A 23,906-nucleotide genomic window follows, 5' to 3' on the forward strand; every position below is an offset into this window, starting at 1 on the left:
ATCGGAGCTGTAGCCACCGGCCTACGCCAGAGCCACAGCAATGCGGGATCCGAGCCGCGTCTGCTACCTACATCACAGCTCACGGCAACGCCGGATCATTAACCCACTGAGCAAGGGCAGGGACCGAACCCGCAACCTCATGGTTCCTAGTCGGATTCGTTAACCACTGCGCCACGACAGGAACTCCTATTTTTTTTTTTTAATGCAATGGTAAATGGATTATTTCCTTGATTTTTTTTTTCCTGATCTTTCATTGTTAGTGTATAGAAATGTACCAGATTTCTGTGTGTGTTAATTTTTGCATTCTATGACTTCACCAAACTAACTGATGAGCTGTAGTAGTTTTCTGATAGCATCTTTAGGATTTTCTATGGGTAGTACCATGTTATCTGCAAACAGTGACAGTTTTACTTTTCCAATTTGGATTCCTTTTATTTTCCTTCTTGGGTTCTTGTGGCTAGGTCTTCCAGAACTATGTTGAATTAAAGTGGCAAGAATGGACATATCTGTCTTGTTCCTGATCTTGGATAAATGCCTTCAGCTCTTCATTGCTAAGTATGACAGTACTGTGTGTGGGTCACATACATGACCTTTATTATGTTAAGGTAGGTTCCCTCCATGCCCACTTTCTGGAGGTTTGTTTTGTTGTTGTTGTTGTTGTTGTTTGTTTTTCAGGGCTGCCCCCACGGCATACGGAGGTTCCCAGGCTAGGGGGTGAATTGGAGATGTAGCCGCCGGCCTACGCCGCAGCCACAGCCACACCAGACCCGAGCCGTGTCGGCAACACACGACCCTTAACCCACTGAGCGAGGCGGAGGATGGAACCTGCGTCCTCACGGGTGCTAGTTGATTCAGAGATGCGAATGGAGGGCTCGCCTCCATGGGCGCTTCTTCTCAATACAGCGGTGTCCTGCTGTGGCTGCTCGCGGTGTCCTCGAAAAGCTTTTTACAAAATGACTTCCCGTGGCCTCGCCAGTTCTTGGGGAGAGTTGGCCTAAAACCAGCTGCTACCTTATGGTTGGAAGGGTAGGGAAGGGAATTTTAATTTTAAATGAAATCCAACGTTTTAATCACAGACAACAGGATTTGCTCATGGGGATGGGATGGGCCCTGACGCTCAAACAAAGGCTCCTGTATCATGACAGTGACCAGAGAGGTTAAGCGGACCGCCGGAGACGTCATCGAGCTGCCGGGCAGTGAACGGCTGGTGACCGGGGTCTGAAGGGGGCGTTAAGGCGGGAGGAGCTAAGACACACACGGGCCAGCCGTATGCGCGGCGCCCTCGGCCCGTGCCCCTGTGCGCCAGTGCCAGCCCTGAGGAGCGTCCCAGTGCTGCCAACGGCGAGCCCCGGGCTTCTTCCCGCAGGCCCACCGCTCCCGGCTCTGTGGCGCCTGGTTTTGGCTGAACATCCCCAACCCCGTGAGCACCCCACCGCCCCAGGAGGCCCGTGCCGTTGGCCGACTGGAACCACCCCCGCCTCACCACCTGAGGCCGGGCTCCCCGACAGGCAAACAGCAGCCCGAGGCCACCGCCAGTGTAACAACACAACAGGGCAGGCGTGCGGCAGGCTTGCAGGCGTGCTCTGCAAAGGGCCGCAGGTGACCTGCCCGGCTGCCAGGCCCGTGGGCTCTGTCCCAGGGACTCAGTGCTATACCCCTGCCAGACAGGCGGCTGCAAGGAGTACGCCTGCGCTGCCCCCCGAGGCACCTGGGCGAAGGCGACAATTCCAAGGCTGAGCGAGTGTGCTCTCTGTACGAGTCGGCCCCCGAGAGCAGGACGGTTTTATTGCCCTCAGAAGAAAGAGGCAGTGTTCGCCAGCAGTAGAAAATTGCAAATAAAAAGTTTAATTTCAGAAACTGAGTTCGCCATTTATAAATACACTAAAACATAGTCAATGCAAATCCAGATTAATGGTAGGTACAGTATTTTAACAGAAGGACGACTTCTCTAAAAGTCGTCGGCAAGTGAGAGACCTGTTTCATCCAGAACATTTAACTGGCTGGAAATACTAGATGTTGAGGCAGAAACTTCGAAGACGTAGTATTGTTAGGAGAACCTGGTGACTGATACTGCGTCCCGATGTCCTGGGTTCTGACACCCGCTGATGGCTGCATCTTCCCTGTGAAACAAAAAAGAAATTCGAACCCCCTGAGGCTAGTCTTACAACTGCAGCACGACAGTCGCTTTCCCCGTCAGTGAGCTGCCGCCGCTTCTACAGAGAAGTTTACACAGAACTTGATCAAACTGGAGGTCAGTGCACACGTTTCCAGCTGGCTTCACGGCGTGGAGCCACCAGGGAGGGCTTGGAGAGGGGTCATCGACGGGACGCTGTGCACGGGTGCGCTGAGCACCGGCCACACGGCAGGCAGCGCGGGCACCACCCGTAAGCAGCTGGGATGTGTCCGGGGCATCCGAGGGAACACCTGAAATGGGCGCACGCCCCCGAGGCGCGCAGGACCGGCGGCGTGACGCGCGAGGGAAGGCTCGTCTTCAACGCCACGTCTCCGCTGCAGGGACAGTCACCTCCCAGATGGCGCTCTGGACTCGAGGCGCGTCAGAGCTGCAGCCGGGAAGGGCGCGGGCAGGATGGCTTGAACTCTGCCTCCTATTTACAGATTTGACTCGACGGCCACAAAAGCTGCTTTGCTGCAATTAAAGCAACGGTAAACGACAGTACAGTACCTGATTGGTGGTTTTTACGTAATCGAACAAAAAGCCTAGAGAAAAAAGCCTGCTTCCAACTCCTCTGCCATTCCAGTCCAACACCTCACTAACCCCCACCCTACAAACGCGTCACAGGCACGGGGGGACGCCTCGTCAGCGGGCTTCATGATCGGCACGACAGCAGGTTTCTGGCGGACGCCTCAGAAACCGCGCCGCGGTCCCGGGCTCAGGACCGGGAGTAAGGCACGCGTGGGCAGGACGGGGAGGGCTGCGGCCCGAGCGCCGGGCCCGCTGTCCTTGGGGCCCCGGGCGCGCGAGCCGCCGGCCGCGGGGCAGTCGCCGCCTCTCGACCGGTGGCTGCACCGCGTGTCTCAGTACTGGAAGGAGATCAGGGGGAGGTTCGCTCTGAGAAAGACGAGCTTCTCGAAATGCTCCATCATGAGCCTGGACGGGCCCAAGCTGCCGTTCTCGGTGGGGGTGCCGAACAGCTTCTCGGCGGGGACGGCGCTCGGCGGGCAGGCCAGGAAGCGGACGGCCAAGGCCGCAAGGCCCGGCCAGGCCGCCCTCTTCAGGCTCCAGTAGGCGAGCGGGTCGCAGCCGTGCTCCAGCACCTCCTCCGCCAGGTACGCGAGCACCGCGTCCTCCGGGAGCCCGGGCTGCCCCCGGGGCTCGGCCTTCTGCACGGTGGCCATGAGCGACCACAGGCTCTCCTCCCCGGCCCCGGCCCCGGCCCCGGCCCGCGGCGGGGACGCCGGGTCGCCGGCGCCGTTGGCGACGGGCGCGGGCCCTGAGGGGGAGTCCAGCGTCTCGAGTTCCCTGATGAGATCCTGCTTGTACTGCTCGGCCTCCTCCTGGGAGAAGAGGGAGGCCTTGTACCGCGGGTCCAGCAGCGTGGCCAGCGCGTACCGGGGGTCGTGCAGCGGGGCCGACAGGCGGCTCACCATGGCCTCCCGCAGCGACGTGAGCATCGTGTCGACGCCCGTGGTCTCCCCGAAGAGCATCTCCACGCGCCTGTGCAGGATGTGGATCATGGGGATGACCTGGCTGAGCGTGGACTCGCGGGCGCCCAGCTCCCGGCGCGCGGCGTCGAAGGGCCTCAGGGCGTGGCACACGGACTGCATGACCTCCCACTGGTCACAGCTGATGAGCTCGCGGAAGTGGCACTCGACCGACAGCTCGTTGACCGCCCTCTTCTGCTCGAGGAGCCGCTCCAGCATGTGGAGGGACGTGTCCCACTTGGACGGCACGTCCTGCAGCAGCGGGTGCGCCGGCAGCGCGTACTCCCGCTGCAGCTCGGCCAGCTTGGCCTTGGCCCGCGGCGACCGGTGCACCCGCTCGCAGATCTTGCGCGCCGTGCTCAGGAGGTTCTGGACCAGCCTCTGGCTCTTGATGGCCTCGCCGACGATGAGGCTGACCGTGTGGCTGAAGCACTGCACGCTGGAGCGCGCGCCCTCGTTCAGCGTCCTCCCTATGCTGGGGTTGTCGGTGACCGTGATGCCCACCTGCAGGCCGGCCGACGTCACCCAGGCCTCCCACCAGCACTCCAGCTGCTTCTGGACGCTGCTGCCGCTGTAGTCGCAGTCCACCTGGGACACGTCCAGCAGCGCCGAGCAGTGGCGGTCCTGGTGGTGCGGCCGGGCCGACGACTCGAAGGTGACCCAGTGAGCGGTGAGGGTCAGGTACTCCCGCGTCTGGCTGCTCGTCCAGACCCCGGACGTGAAGTGGACCACGCCGCTCTCGGCTTCCTGCAGCTGAGCCATGACCACGTGTCTCACGCCGTCGTACATGGCCGGGATGGCCGTCCTGGAGAAGTAGGACGCGGGCGGCAGGGAGTACTGGGGCCTCAGGTGCCCGAGCAGCCTGCCGAAGCCGACGCTGTCCACCACCGAGTATGGCTGGAGGTCAAGGGCGATCATTTCTGCCACGAGACTTGTTATTTTTTTGGCAGCTGGGTGAGAATCGGGCAGCTTCTCAGCGGCGTCCTCGCAGGAGGCGGCGCCGGCGGGCTGCAAGCTCAGGGGCGCGGGGAGCCCCGGGGAGGCCGGCGGGGCCGGCCTGGGGGCGTCGGGCTTCAGCACGCTGCCGTGGAACCTCTGCAGGTGCCGCAGGAGGCAGCTGGTGCCCAGGTTGGTGGGCTTCTTGCCCCGGCTGATGGTCCGGCCACAGTGCAAGCAATCCACCTTCGTGGGGTCTGCGGAGCAGACGGAAAAATGGTTCCACAGCTTCGAGGTCTTTTTGCTGTTGGCGGGAAACAGGCCTTGGCTGTTTTTGGCCACCGCTGTCGGCAGGTCGGTTACCTTGGAGGCGGTTTCTGCAGAGGCCAGGGTGGCGTAGGGCGAGCCCGCCAAGCCGGCGCCCAGGAAGCCCCGCTGGCCCCCGACCACGGCGGGGTGGCGCCGGCAGAGGTGGCGCATCAGGCAGCTGGTGCCCATGTCGCCGCGCCTGCCGCGGCTGATGACGCAGGCGCAGTGGCGGCACACGGCCTTGAGGCTGTCGGTGGGGGCCAGCGAGAAGTGGTGCCACACCTCGGACTTGAGCCTCTTCATGACCTTCTTGTTCTGCTGGAACACGGCGCCGGGCTCGACCGGGCGGGGGCGCGCGGCGTCACCCTGCTGCTTCTCGGGGGAGGACGCCAGCGACGCCTCGCCCCCGTCGGAGGACGAGGACAGGGCGGGTGCGTCTCCCGCCGGCGCGTCCCCGGGGCTCCAGCGCGCAGGCAGCTCCTCCCCCAGCCGATCGGGGGACGGGGACGCGCACGGGGACTCTGGGACCAGCTTCCCTGGAGATGCGGGCCCGGAGCTGGGCTCCCCGTCCTGGGGCGGCGGCGGCGGCGGCGGCGGAGGCGGCGGCGCGGGCAGCAGGGTCGGGGGCGCGGAGAAGGGGGGCGGCACGCCGGCGCTCGCGCCGTTCTCCTGCAGCACGACCGAGCGGTGCGCCCGCCACATGTGCCTGATGAGGCAGCTGGTGCCCAGGTCCTTGCCGTTCTTGCCGCGGCTGAACTCGTTCATGCAGTGGACGCACACGGCCTTGGAGCTGTCCAGCGGCGACAGGTAGAAGTGCTTCCAGACGGCCGATCTCCGCCTGGACCCCGACGAGCTCCTCGGAAGCGGGAGGTTCTTCTCGGCCCCGTTCTCGGGCGACTCGTCATAAAGCGGCGGGGGGCCCCCCGGGGCCTCCTCCCTGCCGCCCCTGTCCGGGACCGACACGTCCGGGGGGACCTCCTCGGGAGAGAGCCGAGGCGCAGCTTCCTCGGCGCCCTGACCGGGGGACCTCGGGAGCTTGGCCGCCGTCGGGGGGGCGAGCGGGGCGGGCGCGAGGCCGGCGGCGCCCGGGTCCGCAGCGTCTGCGGGGGCGGAGAGGGAGGCCAGGCCCGGCGCGCCGGCGCTGGGGCCCAGGAGCATGGCCGGGTGCGCCCGGCGGACGTGCCGCATGAGGCAGCTGGTGCTCAGGTCCTTCTCGTTCTTGCCCCGGCTGAACTCCTTCATGCAGTACGTGCAGATGGCTTTGGTGCTGTCCCTGGGAGAGATGAAAAAATGCTTCCAGGCTGGCGACTTCTTCCGCGAGCTCCCGTGCGGGCCGGAGAGCAGGCTCTGCGTCACGGCCTCCATGGCCACGCTGTACAGGGCGCTGCTGTACTGCGAGAAGAGCGCCCCGTAGTCGTCCTCGGCCTCGGCCGAGAAGGGCTTGCCCAGCGGCCGGCAGCCACAGCCCGCCTCCCGCACGGCCTGCTCATCCCCGGCGGCGGCGCGCTTCCTGTCCTCCTGCTCCCGCCTGGAGGCGGCTCTTTCCAAACTGCGCCTGGGGATCTGACCCTCATCTTCCTCTTCTATTTTAAAACCTACTTTGTCAGAAACAAAACCCCCATCCCCTTTGGGGCTGGTCTGCCGGCCGTTCTCCATGACCGAGCATAACTGTTCTGGCTGCTCCAACACCCCACGTCTCAGGTTGGTAGGAAACGGACCAAAATGCTCATTTGTGCCCCACTGTACATCGTCTTCAGTTCTGCTAAATGACCTGATCCTTCGGGCCGCTTCTGCACATGGCTGATCCCAAGCCTCTGAGCCGTGCAGCAGAGATCGGGGCTCAGGTGCGCCCGGGCCGGGGCTGCAGGCCGCTGCCTCCAGGCACTCGACGGCTCACCGCCTCCCGGGCACGCAGGGGGCACGCGGGCACGCAGGGGGCGCCTGCCCGTCTCCGACTCAGGGCCGCCGTCATCTTCACGGCACGACGACCCTTTGGCGTCATCTATAAAAGAAGAAACCACGTCAGGCACGGAACGGAAGGCCACGTTTCAGAAGCACGCGGTCATGGATGCACCCGCCTGGACGCGCACAGGAAGTCAGTCCATGATGCGAAATTAAAGGGAAACACCTTGTTTCTTGACTTTTTCACAATCCAGTTTCACAGTAAAAACACCCCACAAATGCACAATAAGCAAAAAAAAAAAAAAAGATGCAAATTTAAATTCAAAGGGCCTATCCGTGCGGGACTGAGGGCCTGGGAAAGGCCCCGCAGTGAAAGGCAGAGAGCGGCCGCTCTGCTCAGGAAGCTCCTCCCTCGTCCTTGGCGGAGGAGCCTGTGCCACTGTGCTCGGCAAAGCTGCCCGCGGGAGCCCAGCGGCAGCAGGCGCCCAGCCCGGTCTCTTAGCACCCCCGCCCCTGCAGACACAGCCTCTCGGCCTCCTCGGGCCCAACCTGCCCATTGGGGGCTGGCACAGCCCAGGCCGCTGGCTGCCCAGAAATAAGCAGTGCCAGCCAGAGGGACCTGTTCCTGAGCGCGGGGTGGAACACGGCCGCCCAGCTCCACCTGCCGACAGGCACCGCGGTGAGGGCCCCACAAGGTCCAGCTTGAGCCACTCCACACAGCTGCCCCCGGGGAAGCAGGAATGCCCTCCTGCCAGGGCCCCTTTCGCCGTGAGGGCAGCCCCAGCGCCTCTCAGAGCCTGGGACCCAGCAGGCAGGGGCAAAGGGGGGGGCCTCTGCAGGTGATGCAGCCTGCGGAGTCCGTGGGTGTCAGCACCCCTGCCCTGTGCCCCTGGGTCCCCCCCACCCGCGACCTTACTTTATAAGGTGGTATGGGGCACACACACGAAGAGCAGGGAGGGCAGAGCTGTGCCCCGCCTGCCAGGTGAGGCTGTCCGCGGGCAGCGCCTAACACACCGGCCCAGTCAGCCGCCACCAAGTTCTGGGGCCAAAGCCATGAGGTCGCCCAGCAGTGATGCCAAACCAGAGCATTTTCTTCTTCTTCTTTTTCTTCTTCTGGCCACTCCCACGGCCTGCGGTTCCCGGGCCAGGGACCGAACGGGCACCACGGCAGTGGCCCGGGCTGCGGCAGCAACAATGTTGGATCCTTCACCCGCACAGCCCAAGAGAACTCCCAACACCAGGAGTTACAGGAATCAGGGTTAATAATAACGCTGGGACAACAGGCGTGCACTGAGCCTGCCCGGGGCAAAGGCAGAGGGAAACCTTGCATCAGAACAGATGGGGCAGTTTCAGAAAGAAAGCACTGCAAGTGATCAATTCCACCAGGTTCAGCCAAATGCTCTCAACATTTAAAATGAGCATATAAACAAAACCTCACGAAACACAAGGAAATAGGCCACCGAGAGTAAGAGAGAGGGTAAAACAGCAGATTGGCCTCCCCTCGCTGGAATTAGCACATACAGCGCAAGAGAGTCACACTTAAAAGCAATTCCAACCCGTATCGCTACACATGTGTAGTTATTTTTCAAATGAAACACAGGAAACAAAGAAAAGTGAGCAAAAAATGAGAGACTACAAAAATGAGAAGCACCAAAAGTCATATAACCTGGAAACAAAAAGGTAAAACCGTCCTCAGTCATATTAAATACATCTGGAAAGGTAAAATAATCCTTAGGAAATCTATAAAAGGCTACTAAAAATTAGTGAATTTAGACAGTTACAAGAAACAAGAGTTGATTTACAAAAAAATTGCATTTCTACAGGCAAACAATAATTACAAAGGAAAATTCCCCATTTTACAGCAGACAAAAATATAAAATGTTAAGAGATAATTCTTTTAAAATGTACACCTTGGCGTTCCTGCTGTGACACAGAGGAGACGAATCCAACTAGCATCCATGAGGGATGAGGGTTTGATCCCTGGCCTCTCTCAGCGGGTCAGGGATTCAGCGTTGCCGTGAGCTGCGGTGTCGGTCGCAGATGTGGCTCGGGTCCGGAGTTGCTGTGGCTGTGCTGGAGGCCGGTAGCTGTAGGTCCGATTCGACCCCTAGCCTGGGAACCTCCATATGCCGTGGGTGTGGCCCTGAAAAGCAAAAGCAAAAAAAAAAAAAAAAAAAAGATCACCTGTGCACTTTAAACTCTGAAACACTGCTGAGAGAAACGAAAGCCCGTAAAGAGTTCACGAACTAGAAAATCCAACACCGGCATAATGTCAGCATCCCCTGAATTGATCTATACACGCAATGCAGTTCCAAGCAAAATCCCAAAATGCTTTCTGGCCGTGGCTGATGAGCAGAATATACAATTGACATGGAACTCCAAACAACCAGGATTTTTTTTGGGGGGGGGCCGCACCAGAGGCACATGGAGGTTCCCAGGCTAGGGGTCCAATCGGAACTGCAGCTGCCGGCCTCCACCACAGCCAGCCACAGCCACACCAGATCCAAGCCACATCTGCGACCTACACCACAGCTCGTGGCCACTCAGGATCCTTAACCCGCTGAGCGAGGCCAGGGGTTGAACCCGCGACCTCATGGATGTGAGTCGGGTTCATTTCCTCTGAGCCGCAACAGGATCTCCCAAGAACCAGGAGTTTTTAAAACATTCTTTTGAAGAACAGAGTGGGAACAAGCTGTGCGTGCAGCCATGGTGGAGTAACAAGGGTGGGCAGAGCCCTCACATGAGACAAGCGGCAACGCAGGCGCTACTCCGGCACACCTCCTTTTGCTGAGCCTGGCAGATGCTTTTGCAAGTTGAAAGCTTGGGGCGGTCCTATGCTGGCAGATGATGGTCAGCATCTTTCAGCAATGAAGCCCTTTTTTAGTGGCCACACGTGCAGCAAAGGGAAGTTCCCAGGCCAGGGGTCAAACCCCAGCCACGGCTGCGGCCACGCGGGATCCCTGACCCACTGTGCCTGGCCAGGGGTTGAACCTGCACCTCAGCAGTGACCTGAACCACTGCGCTTGGACTCTGAACCCACTGTGCCACAGCAGAAACTCCCAACCAAGTTTTCGTTTTTGGCTTTTTAGGCCCTCACCTACGGCACATGGAACTTCCCAGGCTAGGGGTCCAATTGGAGCGGCAGCGGCTGCTCTGTGCCACAGCGATGCAGCACCTGAGCCACGTCTGAGGCTTACACCACAGCTCATGGCAATGCCAGATCCTTAACCCACTATTAGAGGCCAGGGATCGAACCCGCATCCTCACGGATACTAGTCAGGTTCTTAAGCCGCTGAGCCACAATGGGAACTCCCAGCACGGTGTTTTTTTGTTTGTTTGTTTGTTTTTTTGTCTTTTTGCTGTTTCTTGGGCCGCTCCCTCGGCATATGGAGGTTCCCAGGCTAGGGGTCCAATCGGAGCTGTAGCCACCGGCCTCCGCCAGAGCCGCAGCAACGCGGGATCCGAGCCGCGTCTTCGACCTACACCACAGCTCACGGCAACACCGGATCCTTAACCCACTGAGCAAGGGCAGGGACCGAACCCGCAACCTCATGGTTCCTAGTCGGATTCGTTAACCACTGCGCCACGACGGGAACTCCAGCACGGTGTTTTTAATGAAGGTGTGTTTGCTGTTTTTCTCAGACACGATGCTCTTGTACGCTTGACAGACGACCTGGAGACCATAAGCCGAGACAATCAAGTCCTCCTGCGGGTGGGGGCTCAGCGGGGCTCGGGAGCCCCCAGCAAAGCTCCAGTGCCAGACCCAAGAGGCCCCCTGCGACCAACCTACCTACAGCCTCAAACAGCCTCCCCATTACTCATGAGCCGTTACAGCATCCTGCACCCAAGAAAGTAAAATTCAAAATGTCTTACATCAAACAAAAATTCCCGGACACGCAACAAAGCGGGAAACACTCCCCCGGCCAGGAGAAAACAGACCCGGCTACGACACAGACGACAGGAGGAGGAGCTACGGCCCTTAAAACAGGCAGTACGAGTACGTGCACGGTCGGAGGAAGTAAGGGAGACAGCACGCGTGATGAGCCGACGGCAGAAAGGGGAGCCCAGCGACCCCTCTGGAAAGCGAAACCCGAGGCTTTGATGGGAGACACGTGTTGCACGGGGTTAACGGCGCTTAGATGCAATAAAAGAAGAAACCCATCGTCTCGAGGAGCTAGCAACGCAAGGAAAGCAGGACGAAGCAAAAACCAGACAGACGCAAAGTTTACGACTTCTGCGCATCGAATGATATTATCAAGAGCGAAAGGACAACTGATGAATGAGAAAGATACGCGAAACTCATACATCTGATAAGGGGTTAATACCCAGAACCGATGACGTGAGCAACTCACCAACTAAACCCAAACCCGAAGCGGGTAAGGGGCCCGAGCAGGCGCTTCTCCAGAGAAGCTCTGGAGACGGCCCGCAGGCACCCAAGGTGCTCCCCCATCATCGCACACGTGCACAGCAAACTCCAAGGAGCTCTCACCTCATGGGCACCAGGCTGCTGTTGTTTAAAGAGAAAAAAAAGGCTGACAAGGACGTGGAGGCGTTGAAACCCTTGTGCGTTGCTGCTGAAAAGAATTAAAAAAAAAAAAAATGGGGCAGCTGCTACGGAAAGTGTGTCCGTTCCTCAAAGAGTTAAACCAAGAATTCGGGTAGGACCCGGTAATTCCACTGCTTGGTATGTACCCGAAGGACGGACGCCGCCAATGTCCACAGCTCCCCGTGAGCAGTAGCCACGGGTGGAGATAACCCAAGCGTCCGTCTGTCGGTCGAGATGTGAGTGGACGACAGGCCGTGGTCACACGGAATACGCTTCAGCCCCAAGAGCAAGGACAACGGGGCACCTGCTCGAACGTGGCTGGACCCCAAAGACGTGACACTCCAGGAAACAGGCCCTAAGGCAGAGCCAACAGGAAAAACACGGTGTGCTGCCCCTTCTGATGGGGTCCCGGAGAAGCCAAATCCACAGGGACACACAACAGCTGAGGGGTCACCAGGGGTGGGGGAGGTGGGGACGGGCGGGCACCGCTTAAGAGGGACGGAGTTTCTGCTCGGGACGATGAAAACGTTCCGGAAACAGCCAGCGGCACCACATTCGACGTTTCTAGACGGAGATTCAGATTTACACCTAAACCCTGGAGGGCACGGACATGCCAAATACGCACACCCCCAGGAACGAGAAGCATTTTCCTGCTTTTCAACCAATCTCTTTGAAAGACGAGCGACTACGGGAGCGCTCTTCGTGGCACAGTGAGCTAAGGACCTGCCGTCGCCACTGTCCCTGGGGCACTGCTGTGGCACAGGTGTGATCCTTGGCCCGGGGCACTTTCCCATGCCACAGCAGAGCCCCCCCCAAAAGACCGTTGACTATATAAAGCAAAAACCGTAATGTGCTGAGACGTTTATAGTCCATGCAACAAAATGTGGAAATAAAACGCAGGACAAAAATGGCTCAACACGGGAGAAAAGACCATTTCCAAGTTCGAAGGACAGGGCGTCAGCTGCCCGGAGAGCGCCTGTGACGACGACACGAGTGGACATCGCGGGACCCGAAGAAAGGCCCGCAGAGACGAAGATGGGCAGAGCCGAGAGGACAAACGCGGACACGAACGAGCATCTCCTTTTCACAGCCCACCCGGAAAAGCCAGCAAAGGACGCAGGAGGAAAACACCCGCCCGGGGGAGCCCGCCCTGCCGCTTCGGCCCTTCCCACCGGGCGGCGGCGGGCGCTAGCAGGGCCTGGACGTGCACTGACACGAGGGACAGCGCGGAAGGTCCCACACGCTGCTTGGCCACGGCGTCCTGCCCGGGGGCCTGTTCAGCTCGTGCGTTTTCTTGGTGCCGAGCTCTGGAAAGAAGTCCTCCAGCGGGCGTGGAACTCCAGCCTGTGGCTTTGCATTCCCTTCAAAGAGTAAAGGAGAAACGAGAGAGCCTTTCCTCATTTACAGGTTATACTTAAGAGGTGCCGTCGTGGCGCAGTGGAAGCGAATCCGACTAGGAACCCTGAGGTTGCGGGTTCGATCCCTGCCCTTGCTCAGTGGGTTAAGGATCCGGCGTTGCCGTGAGCTGTGGTGTAGGTCGCAGACGCGGCTCGGATCTGGCGTGGCTGTGGCTGTGGCTGTGGTGTAGGCTACAGCTCCGATTGGACCCCTAGCCTGGACCCTCCATATGCCACAGGAGCAGCCCTAGAAGAGGCAAAAAGACCACAAATAAAAATTAAAATAAATAAAATACAGTTTAAAGAAGATCTAAAATGTGTGTGCTCCGACCCGGCTCCCCCCCCACTGCCCCCCGTCGCCCGGAAACCCGGAGGGCGAAGCAGGAGAACAAGGAAGACTGAGGGCTCTGAAATGCCCACGGTGAAGGCACAGAGTGAAAGGGCGGGGGCCCAGGGGGTTTATTTCAAGGGGCAGGACTCACTGAAAGTTTGACGGATTTAAAGTGCGACCTCCAGTGCGCCTTAAAACAGGCGCGAGAACGACCGCTTTTCTAGAGCAGGGGCTGGCGAACGGGCAAAAGGGCCAGAGGTTCAGTATTCTGCAGTTTGACCTCTGTTGTATCTGCTCATCTCAGTCACTGCAGCCAAAAGCAGCCACGGATGCAGGGAAACGCAGGGTGAGCAAAGGAGCATAACTGTGTTTCCGTCAAACACCATTTATAAACAATGAAATCTGAATGTCATATACTTTTCATGTGTTACAAGATATTCTGTGAATTACTTTCAACGCATGAGCCGCGGGGAGGCCCGAAACGAAAAACAAAACAGGGAAGCGTTCAGAAGATAGGTTTTCAGGAGTCCTTCCTGAGAAATCGCCCAGCAGCAGACCTCACCTAAAAGTCTGGAGCGAGAAGCACCGAGCTAGGACGCGGGCGAGCGCCGACGCGCCAGCTCGCAGAACCCGCTGCCTGCCGGGTCCGGGAGGCACGAGCAGCTGACGGCGGATGCCCCACAAAGCGGAGCCCGAGCAGCCACAAAGAAGGGGAAGGTGACCGGCCCTTGTCATGGGCGAGGCATCCCGACTGCCACGGGCAACGGCCCAGGGGCAGCGGCACAGCCACTGTTATCGGGGGTGGGGACGAGCTCGGCCGGACGAAGGCGCGGGGGTCGGGCTGAGGCGCTCCCTCTCTTGTCGCCCACGTGCTTGGCAGCCAGGATCCTGGGGGCGGGAAGGAACGACCAGGGCTAGGAAAGAGCAGGCATCCTCTGGGCGTGAAGAGAACACGCGCCCTGGCACTGGTCCCCGCCAGGACCTCAAAGTCGCAGTCGACTTGGCGGGCACGAGCTTCCCTGACGTCCAGACCACGGGTCCGAACTCCACGGCCCAGTCAAAGACCAGGGCTGGGCAGGAGGGTGCGGGCGCCAGGCCGCAAGGGCCCCCGCTGCCCAGAGCGGGGGGCAACGTGCACGTAAATGAGGGTCGTGGTCACCCACGAGCCACAACAAAATCCGCGACGGTCGCCTCTGCAGGAGGACAGGAACCTGACGTGTCACTCTGAAGACCGGCAGAGGGAGCACGGAGCGCCCATCTTCAGTTGCCTACATGACAGACAGCACGAGATGACCCAAGAGTAGCTGAGGCCAGGGAGCTCCCGTCGTGGCGCAGTGGGAACGAGTCTGACTCGCACCCACGAGGACGTGGGTTTGATCCCTGCCCTCTCGGGGGATCTGGTGTTGCCGTGAGCTGTGGTGTAGGTCACAAATACGGCTTGGATCCTGCGTGGCTGTGGCTGTGGCTGTGGCATCGGCCGGCAGCTGTAGCTCCGATTAGACCCCTAGCCTGGGAACCTCCACGTGCCGCAGGTGTGGCCCTAAAAAGAAAAAAGAAAAAAAGAAGAGTAGCTGAGGCCAGGACCGAAGTCCAGCTCGTAAAAAGGACACTGTGGCTGAGCCCAAACGTCCCTGTCTGGTAACTTCGTAACAAGGAGGCATGTGGGTGTGGGCATCGCGGGCTGCGGGGAGGCGGGGGCCGAGGGCGAGTCCCCCCCCGCCCCCCGACTCCAGTGCCTGCTGAGGGAGGAACACACACCCCGGAGGAGGAGCTGGCGGGGAGAGCAGACCTGAGGCTGATCCATCCCCCGACCAGGGAGGCCAGGGGGAGCCGACCCCGCAGCAAAGGCAGAGCCCCGACCTGGGAGACAGGAGTGCGGCCTCCCGCTCCCTCCATGCTCGGCTCCCATTTGCGGGGGTGGGCTCGGCGGCCGCAGGAAGAACAGGCAAAGCCAGCGCCGACGTGGGGGTGCCAGTCCTATCCCAGCGCAAGTGCAGGGAAGGCAGAGCTGCGCCCGGGCCAGGCCTGCTGCGCCGCCCGCCTCGGCTCCGCATCAAAGGCAGAGGCTCCACGTTGCCAGCCAGACGCGGGGGCCACCGGCGGGCATGGCACCAGGAGGGACAGCGCTCCTGTGTCTCTGCCGCCTGCGCCTCCTTTAAATGCTCGGTTTCCCATCCATCGAGGAAGAGCCGACGCGCAGGCCGGGCGACCCCGCGCTGCGCCCCGCTTCCCCCCGCACCGGAACCCCGACGGCGCGGCTCCTACTTGAGCAAAGAGGCCGGCGTTTGCTCGAGCGGCCTTTCACTGCCGAAGAAAATCCCTTCTCCACGAAGCCAGCACTGACTTTTAAAAAAGCAACACACCAGGTCAGCCCGAGTTTTCCAACCACAAGAGGAAGACGGGCCTCAGGGTCTCGGACGCCAGCAGGCGGCGGCGTGAAGAGACAGGATCCCGGCGGCCCGCCTGCCGCTGGAGGCGGCGCCCTGGCCCCGAAAGGCTGCGCTGCCTCTTTGCAGCGCACCTGGGAGGCAGCGGGGACCCGTTACTCCGCGGTTCTGCCTCTGTGCTCCAGCAGCTAAAAATCGGTCTAAAAACAAAACCCACGCGCACCTAAGATGCGGGGCTCAACGACAGGAAGCCGAACAGAACCTCCCGGAACAAGTCCCCTCAGCTTCCCTGCTGCGACGCTGTCCTGGGGACCCTGCGCCCCATCTCGCCCGGCCCCACCCATCTCTGGGTGGCGGGGGCCACGCTGAGGCACCGCGGGAGTTAAGGCAATAAGCCACCTCTGCGGCCTGGGGGTTAGGGATCCAGTGCTGTCATCGCTGCAGCTCAGGTCAATCCCTGGCCTGGAAGCGTCTCATAAATAAAATACAATCCGAAAAAGGAAAACACTGTTTCACTCAAACAGTGAGCACAGCCGCGCTGCATCATGAGTGGAGACAGAAGAGAGAGGATGAGGAGAGAAGAGCCGCCCAAACCCAACCTTCCGCAACTTCAAGTTTCAAAGACAAAAACAGCCAAAAGCAGAGGCAGCGAATCTGAGGACGCTTTCCACCGGCTGGAAAAAATAACATGTATGGAATAGTCTCAATTTTTTTTTTTTTTGTCTTTTCTAAGGCCACACCCGCGGCATGTGGAGGTTCCCAGGTTAGGGGTTTAATCGGAGCTACAGCTGCCCGCCGACACCACAGCCACAGCCACAGCCACGCCGGATCCTTAACCCACTGAGCGAGGCCAGGGATCAAACCCGCAAACTCATGGTTCCTAGCTGGATTCTTTAGCCACTGAGCCACGGTGGAAGCTCCCCGAATATTCTCAATCTTACTCGTGTTCTGACCTGGAGAATATATTGTTATTTTTATTTCAAGAATTAAAGAAACTACTTCCCAGGAGCTCCCTTGTGGTGCAGTCGGTTAAGTATCCAGCACTGTCAATGCCGTGGCTTGGGTTTGATCCCTGGCCCAGGAACTTCCACAAGCCACAGGAGCGGCCAAAAGAAAAAAAGAGAGAGGGAGAGAAAAGCAAGACACCACTTCCCAAACTACTGTAACACAGAGGTAAGTGTAAAGGCAGCGTTTCCCGTTTCCCGTCCTGCAGGGGCCACTCAGACTCAGTGACTCATTAACAGTGAGCAACTTTCGGAATTCCCGTTGTGGCGAAGGGGAAACGAATCTGACTAGGATCCATGAAGAGGCAGGTTCAATCCCTGGCCTCACTCAGTGGGTCAGGAGCCCGCGTTGCCATGAGCTGTGGTGTAGGTCGCAGATGCAGCTCAGGTACCACGTTGCCGTGGCTGTGGCGTAGGCTGGCAGCTGTGGCTCTGATTCGAACCCTGGCCTGGGAACCTCCATATGCCGCGGGTACGGCCCTAAAAAGCAGGAAAAACAAACAAAAAAACCAGTGAGCACCTTTTCCTGAATGCCCTCATCTACTCGGATACCTAGTCACGTGTTTTCGCATTCGAGGTGAAGCCTATCAAAAGACACCGCTTCAAGCTACCAAGTCTCACTGGGTCAGACCGGGTGAGACCCACAAGTGTGGCAGCGCCTCCCCGTCAGGCTGAGAGTGATGCTGTGAGCAAGCTGGGAATTTGGCGACACCTGCCAAACGACAACTGCCCAAGGAGCCGGCGAGCCCACTGCCCAGAAAAGACCCTGAAGATGGACTTGCTTCATCAAATGCAAAACATCTGCCCGGGGGACGGCGGGGTCCACAGCCGCAGGGCAAAACCACTCCAACACTCACCAGTGAGGGCCGACGCGCCCACAGACTGTCCCGAAAGCAAGACACAAGTGTCACGGCACCTGTTACGTTCCATCAAAGACGAGAGGGAACACAAGGGAGTTACCAACACGTGCGCTTATGTTGATGGGATAAATGTGGCAGAAATAAAAATCGTTGCCTATAGGAGTTCCCTTCGAGGCTCAGCAGTTAATGAACCCGACTAGGATCCATGAGAATGCAGGTTCGATCCCCGGCCTCGCTCCGTGGGTTAGGGATCCGACGTTGCCGTGAGCTATGGTGTAGGCTGCAGAGGCGGCCTGGATCCAGCACTGCTGTAGCTGTGGCGTAGGCCGGCAGCTGCAGACCCGATTCAACCTCTAGCCTGGGAACCTCCATATGCCGTGGGCACAGCCCTAAAAAGAAAAGAAAGAAAGAATGAAAACTTTCAGGATGAGAAAAAGACACGGGATTTCGTGCCGTGGTGCAGTGGGTTAACATTCCAACCACGGTGGCTTGAGTCACTGTGGAGGCGCAGGTTCAATCCCACCTGGTGCAGTGGGTTAAAGGATCTGGCGTTGCTGTGGCGTAGGCTGCAGCTGCAGCTAGATGTAATCCCCGGCCTGGGAACGTTCATATGCTGCAGGCACAGCCACCACCACCCCCCCCCCCCGCCAAAAAAAAAAAAGATCAGAAAGCTGAGTATGAGCTCTCCCTGTTTTAACACATATCCTAGCTCTGCCCAGCAGGTGCGTGCTCCACGCTGCAGCAACACACAAACACACCTAGCGCCTAGACCTTGGTTTCTAAACACCTTCAGACACTGAGGGCACCAAAGCCCTGCAGAAACAGCGGAGGGAAGGTCTGGAAGGGGGGCAGGGAGTGCAGCCAGGACAATGGGAGATGCTGCCTGCGGCCCCCAACGGGTCACCTCCCTATCGGAACCTGCAGAGGATTTGAACAGAGTACGACATAACGACCAAATTAAAATCCACTAGTCTGCACTGATATGCAAAGGCGAAAAGGGAAAAAAAAAAACAAAACAAAACATCTGCCACAGCGGAGGTGACGGTTACGGCCACCACTGTGCCAGAAAAAGAGGGATTGGTGCTCCCGTCGTGGCGCAGTGGTTAACGAATCTGACGAGGAACCATGAGGTTGCGGGTTCGGTCCCTGGCCTTGCTCAGTGGGTTAAGGATCTGGCGTTGCCATGAGCTGTGGTGTAGGTCGTAGACGCGGCTCGGATCCTGCATTGCTGTGGCTCTGGCATAGGCCAGTGGCTACAGCTCCAATTCAACCCCTAGCCTGGGAACCTCCATATGCCACGGGAGCGGCCCAAAGAAATGGCAAAAGAGACAAAAAAAAAAAAAAAAGAAAGAAAAAGGAAAAGAAAAAAGAAAAAGAGGGATAAGGGGAGACGGCGCCTTGGTCCCGTTTCCCGTTTCCTAGAATGCAGGGGACGAGGCGACGCGACCGGAATCCAGAAAGAGCAGCAGCCCCGGCAGGCGTCTGTGCAGGCGCGCAAGGCGACAGGAAGCCCAGCACTGCCTGCGCGGAGGCCGCTCCCAGGAGGGACCCGGGAGGGCGGCATCGAGGATGCAGGGGAGCCCTGGAGGCCGAGGGCCCCTCCGCGCCCCGCCGTCACAGGGTCCAGCGTCAATGACAAAGCAGAAAACCAGCAGAGACACCCAGAACAGGGGACCTTCACGACAACTGGCCCAGTCTCTTCAAAGAGTCAATGACTTGGAGTTCCCTCGTGGCTCAGCGGGGTCAGGATCCGCTGCTGTCACTGCTTTGGCTCCGGCTCCTGCTGGGGTGCGGGTTCGAACCTTGGCCTGGGACCTTCTGCATGGCGAGGTGGTGGCCCAAAAAAGTCGATGGCATGGAAATAAACGGGGGTGGCAGGGGGCCTACAGTCCCCATGCTCGTGCGATGACCCAGACGAGAGGCTGGCTCGGAAATGAGCGCCAACAAACACCCTGGGCAACGGGACAGCGGGGCCATGGGGCCTCAGGAGGGACTGCGCGCCCTGTGCCGCCTCGGCCGCCCGGCTGCTCAGGCAGAGGCCCCCGCTCTGCCTCTTCTCTGAGGAGCAGCACCGGAGAGGAGGTCCCAGGACAGGCGCCGTCCCCCCAGGACACGCTGCCGGGGCGCGAGGGGCAGGCGACGCTGCGACAGGTGGGGGCTCCCCCAACATGGAGGCCGTCCTGCTGTCAGGTCAGGGCCCAGGGGCTCCGGGAGCGGCCAGGCACGGAGGCAGTCCGAGCCCCGGCCTGGCTCGCCCCCGGCCCGGCCCCCGGGGAAGGCGCGCCCCGAGTCTGAGGGTGATGGGAACGCGTTCGGAGGGCGTGCGGCCACACTAGCCGATTCGGGGGGACAGGGGCACCCGCCGTGCCAGCAGGAGTGGCTGCAGCCACAAGAAGAGCGCTGTCCACGAAACGCCTGGGGCAGGTGCAGAGTGGTCCACGGCCGAGCCCCAGAAGGGGGCTGCTGAGGCCACCCGGACCTGCCACCCCGCCACATCCTGGCCCAGAGCAGCCCAGTCCTGCCAAGGGCCCTGCCCCGGCCTGCCTGTGTTCCCTGGAGCATCACCGGGCCTTTTCCTCGGGTTTAAGTGTCCCCACCATCACTACGGAAGTTCCTGAATGGCAGAAACTTCTCTTTTCTTCTTTTCTGGCCTCGCCCGCGGCATGTGGAAGTTCCTGGGCCAGGGACCGAACCCATGCCACAGCTGTAACCAGGGCCTCAGCAGTGACACCAGGTCCTTAACCTGCTGAGCCGCCAGGGAACTCCCGGGAACCTCTTTTAAAAGCCACTGTTGTTCTCAGCAGGCAGAAGCGTGCCAGGTTCAGAGTAGAGAGGGGAAGAAACCACAGGCGGAGCCAGGCACGCCTGTCCTCAGCAACAGGGGGCACCAGAAGAAAAAGACTCCACTTCGTGCCTAACAATGCCTTCCGGGATTCCACCTGCCGAAAGTTCCTATCAGATAATTAGCCAGGAAGTGGTTGGGAATGACGAGCACCCGATGAGCAGCAGGGCAGGGCGGAGGGCAGGAGACACGGGGATTCGAAAAGGGCTGAGCACGGGGAAGGCGGCTGCTCTGAAATCCGCTGAGGTCCGGGCTCTGAGGGCGGCCCGGCCCGAGAGGCTGCGGGCCGGCCAGGGCCACAGGCACCCTGACGTTCTCATGCAGCTGAATACGTAAGACACAGAAACGCCCACATGCACAACTACCGCCCCGCAGCTTCCATCAAGTCCGCATCAGATGCTAATTACGAGACGGACACTCGAGGCCGTCAGCACGTCTGTGCGGAGACGCTCAGAGGGAAACAGAACGCGGCTGTGAGGGAGCCAGAGGCCCCTCACCCAGAGCCGAGTTCAGGTAACGCGGGCGCTGAAGCCGGGCCCAGAGCAGCGCAGACCCGACGCCAAGAGGAGGAAGCATGGACCACCGTCACTGCTCTTCTGGCTCCAGCAGCTCCGCTGCCGGGTCCCGGGCACGCTCCAAACTCCACGCCGGGCAGGGGTCTGAAATACAGGTACACGCGTTTCCTGCACCACATAAACGCGGCATCGGCGCCTTTGCGCAGACACAGATCCAATCGGCAACCCTAATAATTCCCAGCGTGTTGGGGACATTCTTTGCACCGCCCGAGTCACGGACAGACCTCCTTGTGTGTGCGGTGGCATTTTTAAAAAAAGAGCAGTTTTCAAGCCCAAAAAACATCAGGAATGAACCAGAACAGGGTTGGGGTAGGGGGGCTGTCCAGGAACCGCTGGGAGATGCACTGAAGACCCTTCTTCCAATCCAGTAGATTAACGCCTCGGAAGATTCAGAGTCGCTCTTGAGCAGTGCTGGGCCTTTTCCCGAGAAAATGTAAATCATGACAACCAGATACAATCTGTGTAAGGACCACAGGAAGTGCGCGTGCCTGCGCGGACATCCCACTCGAAACCCTCAGCACGCTCAACTGTTTCCTCTCACAGAGTGACTGTGTACAGAAATTCATAATTGAAAGTTGGCTTAGAGCACTCTTTAAAAATTCCAACTAGGAGTTCCCACCACGGCTCAGTGATAATGAACCCGCCTACTATCTACGAAGATGTGGGTTTGATCCCTGGCTCACTCGGTGGGTTAAGGCTCTGGAGTTGCCGTGAGCTGTGGTGTAGGTCGCAGACAGCAGGTGCGGATCGGGTCCCCCCGTTGCTGTGGCTTGTGGTGTAGGCCAGCGGCTATAGCTCCGATTTGACCCCTAGCCCGAGAACCTCCATATGCTGGGGGCGCAGCCCTAAAAAGCCTAAATAAATAAATAAATAAATAAATAAATTAAAACTCCACCTAAATTCTTTTTCATCTCCTACTTTTATCACCATGATATACAGAAAACATCAAAAATACTTTTACACGGGAGTTCCTCATGTGGCTCAGGTGAATACTAGTGGAGAACCCAACTAGTATTCATTCCGTAAGGATGTGGGATCAATCCCTGGCCTCAATCAGTGGGTTAAGGATCCGGCCCTGCCATGAGCTGTGGTGTCAATCGCAGACACAGCTCAGATCCCAGCTGCTGTGGCTGCGGCGTAGGCCGGCAAATGCAGCTCCGACTCCACCCCTAGGCAGGGACCTTCTATAATGCTGCAGGTTTGCCCTAAAAAGCAAAAACAAAACAAACAAACGCTATATAAAAAGTCACAAAAATACACCTGCATTGGCTCACTGGCCTCATGAAAAGTGAAGTGCAATTCTTAAAACTATAGACTTGATCGGATCAAAGTTAACTTCAAAACAAGTAACTTCCCTTTTTCACAAACATGAAAATGCCAACAGCAGGTTCTTCTGATGGCTCGGCTTGGCAGGGACTTGTTTCCAGAGAGGTACACGCACCCACTGAAAGAAACCCCAAATACAGAGTCGAGGGGCTGGCACTTGTCTTCAGCAATGCGGGCCGCGTGGGTCACCCAAAAAGGAAAAACAAGACACACAAATGACTCAACATTTACTTGGCTCTAGCAAAACAACCCCAATTGGAAAACTATTTGAAAATATGCTTGATAATTTGATTCACGTTTTTACTAACTCAGTGTGAGCGGTCATACCCAGACACACACACACAATGACTGAAAAGCATCAGGGGCCCGCAGCAGTAAGACTCGGCTCATCTGCTTCCTAAGACATATGTAAATAAGGCCCTCGGTTGCCTCTTCCTGAAAGTGCACTGAAAACGAAATTCGGTATCTAGAGAAAACCCCTGCAAACATAATGAGTACGGTCATTCGCTGCGGTGGCAGAGGACAAAGTACTTGAGGAAAGACACGCGACCAACACCTGTCAGCGGCTGCGAAGGGCTGCCCGGCCGCCGGCCCGCGACCCCCGCGCCAGGACCGGTCTTCCCGCACGGCTCCGGCCCCTCGGGCCCGCCCCGCGCGCACAGGCACCCGCGTGGTCAGCTCGACAACTTCACGCCGGCCCGGCACCTCTGCCACGGGGCTCCTCTGCAGCCTCCGCGGCCCGCGCGCCGCGCCAGCCCCGCCAGCCCCGCCGGCCCCGCGGCGGGGCCCGGGCCGGGGGTCCGCACCAACTTTCCACCACTTCGGCCGTTTCCTCGACCAGATCCCGCGGTCCGGAAAATGCGCCCGGGTGTGACCGTCCGGCCCGGCCCGCCGTGCGCCAGCTGTCAGCCGAGGCCGGGGGGCGCGGGGGGCGCGGAGTCCGGGCGGCCCCGCACGCAGGCACCTCGGCCGAGTCGGGCGGCCAGGGCGGGGTCCCGGCGACGCGAGGCCGCGCCCCCGGCCCCCCAACCCCCGGCCCGGCGCCGGCGATACCGGGGCGACCCCCGCTCCCGCCCGGATCCCAACCCCGCTCCCCGACCCCCGCGACCCCGGCCCCAGCCCCGATCCCCCAAATCCGACCCCCGAGCTCCGCCACCCCCGGCCCCCGGCCCCGACGGCGCTCCGGGACCGCCTGGCCCTGGGCGCGAGCTCGCGGCTGAGGCAGAGCCGGTGCCGGTCGCTCACTCACCGCGGGCTCCGGGCGTGGGGCGACTCGCGCCCGGCTGCGGACGACGGCCGTGCAGGCGGACGCGCTCTCATTCATTAGCCGAGGCTTTGTCTGCCCCCGCGCCCCTCCCGCCGCCGCCGCCTCTGCCGCCTCTGCCGCCGCCGCCGCCGCCGCCCGCCCGCGACGCCGCCGGACGCTGCACCCCTCCCAGGGCCCCGCGCGGCGCGGGGCGGGGCCGGGAGCGGGGCCGGCGCGCGCAGGCGCACTGCCCGCATGCCCGTTCCACCCCGGGGCGGCCGGATGGGCAGCTCGAGGGGCCGAGGCGGCGCTGACGGGGCGGCCCGGGCCGACCGCGCAGGCGCAGCCTCCGCCCCTGGCCGATGCGGGCCGACCGCGCAGGCGCCGTCACCGCCCCCGAGCCAGTGTGGGCGGGCTGCACAGGCGCAGTCTCCGCGCGCAGGTCCTGCCTCCGGGGCTGTGTCCCGGGGCAGCGGCAGGGTTCGGAGTCGCTGGAGAGCGGGTCCCAGCGTGTTCCCGGCGGCTCAGCGGTAGGCGGTGGAGAGGCTGCAGACATGCTGGGGCAGCGGGGACTGCGGCGCG

General features: G+C 60.1%; 1 protein-coding gene across 1 annotated transcript; it reads right to left on the minus strand.

Annotated features, from left to right (window-relative positions):
- Positions 1–1,822: 1,822 nt before the first annotated feature.
- Positions 1,823–23,471, minus strand: ZBED4 (zinc finger BED-type containing 4). The gene is made up of 2 exons (XM_047785942.1): positions 23,328–23,471; positions 1,823–6,910 (listed from the first exon to the last, which is right to left on the minus strand). Exon 2 carries the CDS (start codon positions 6,562–6,564, stop codon positions 3,037–3,039), a length of 3,528 nt encoding a protein of 1,175 aa, XP_047641898.1. The 5' UTR covers positions 6,565–6,910; positions 23,328–23,471; the 3' UTR covers positions 1,823–3,036.
- Between the last annotated feature and the right edge of the window lie 435 nt (positions 23,472–23,906).

Source organism: Phacochoerus africanus, chromosome 7 (assembly GCF_016906955.1).
Source record: "Phacochoerus africanus isolate WHEZ1 chromosome 7, ROS_Pafr_v1, whole genome shotgun sequence".
In the NCBI taxonomy this organism is placed as follows: Eukaryota; Metazoa; Chordata; class Mammalia; order Artiodactyla; family Suidae; genus Phacochoerus; species Phacochoerus africanus.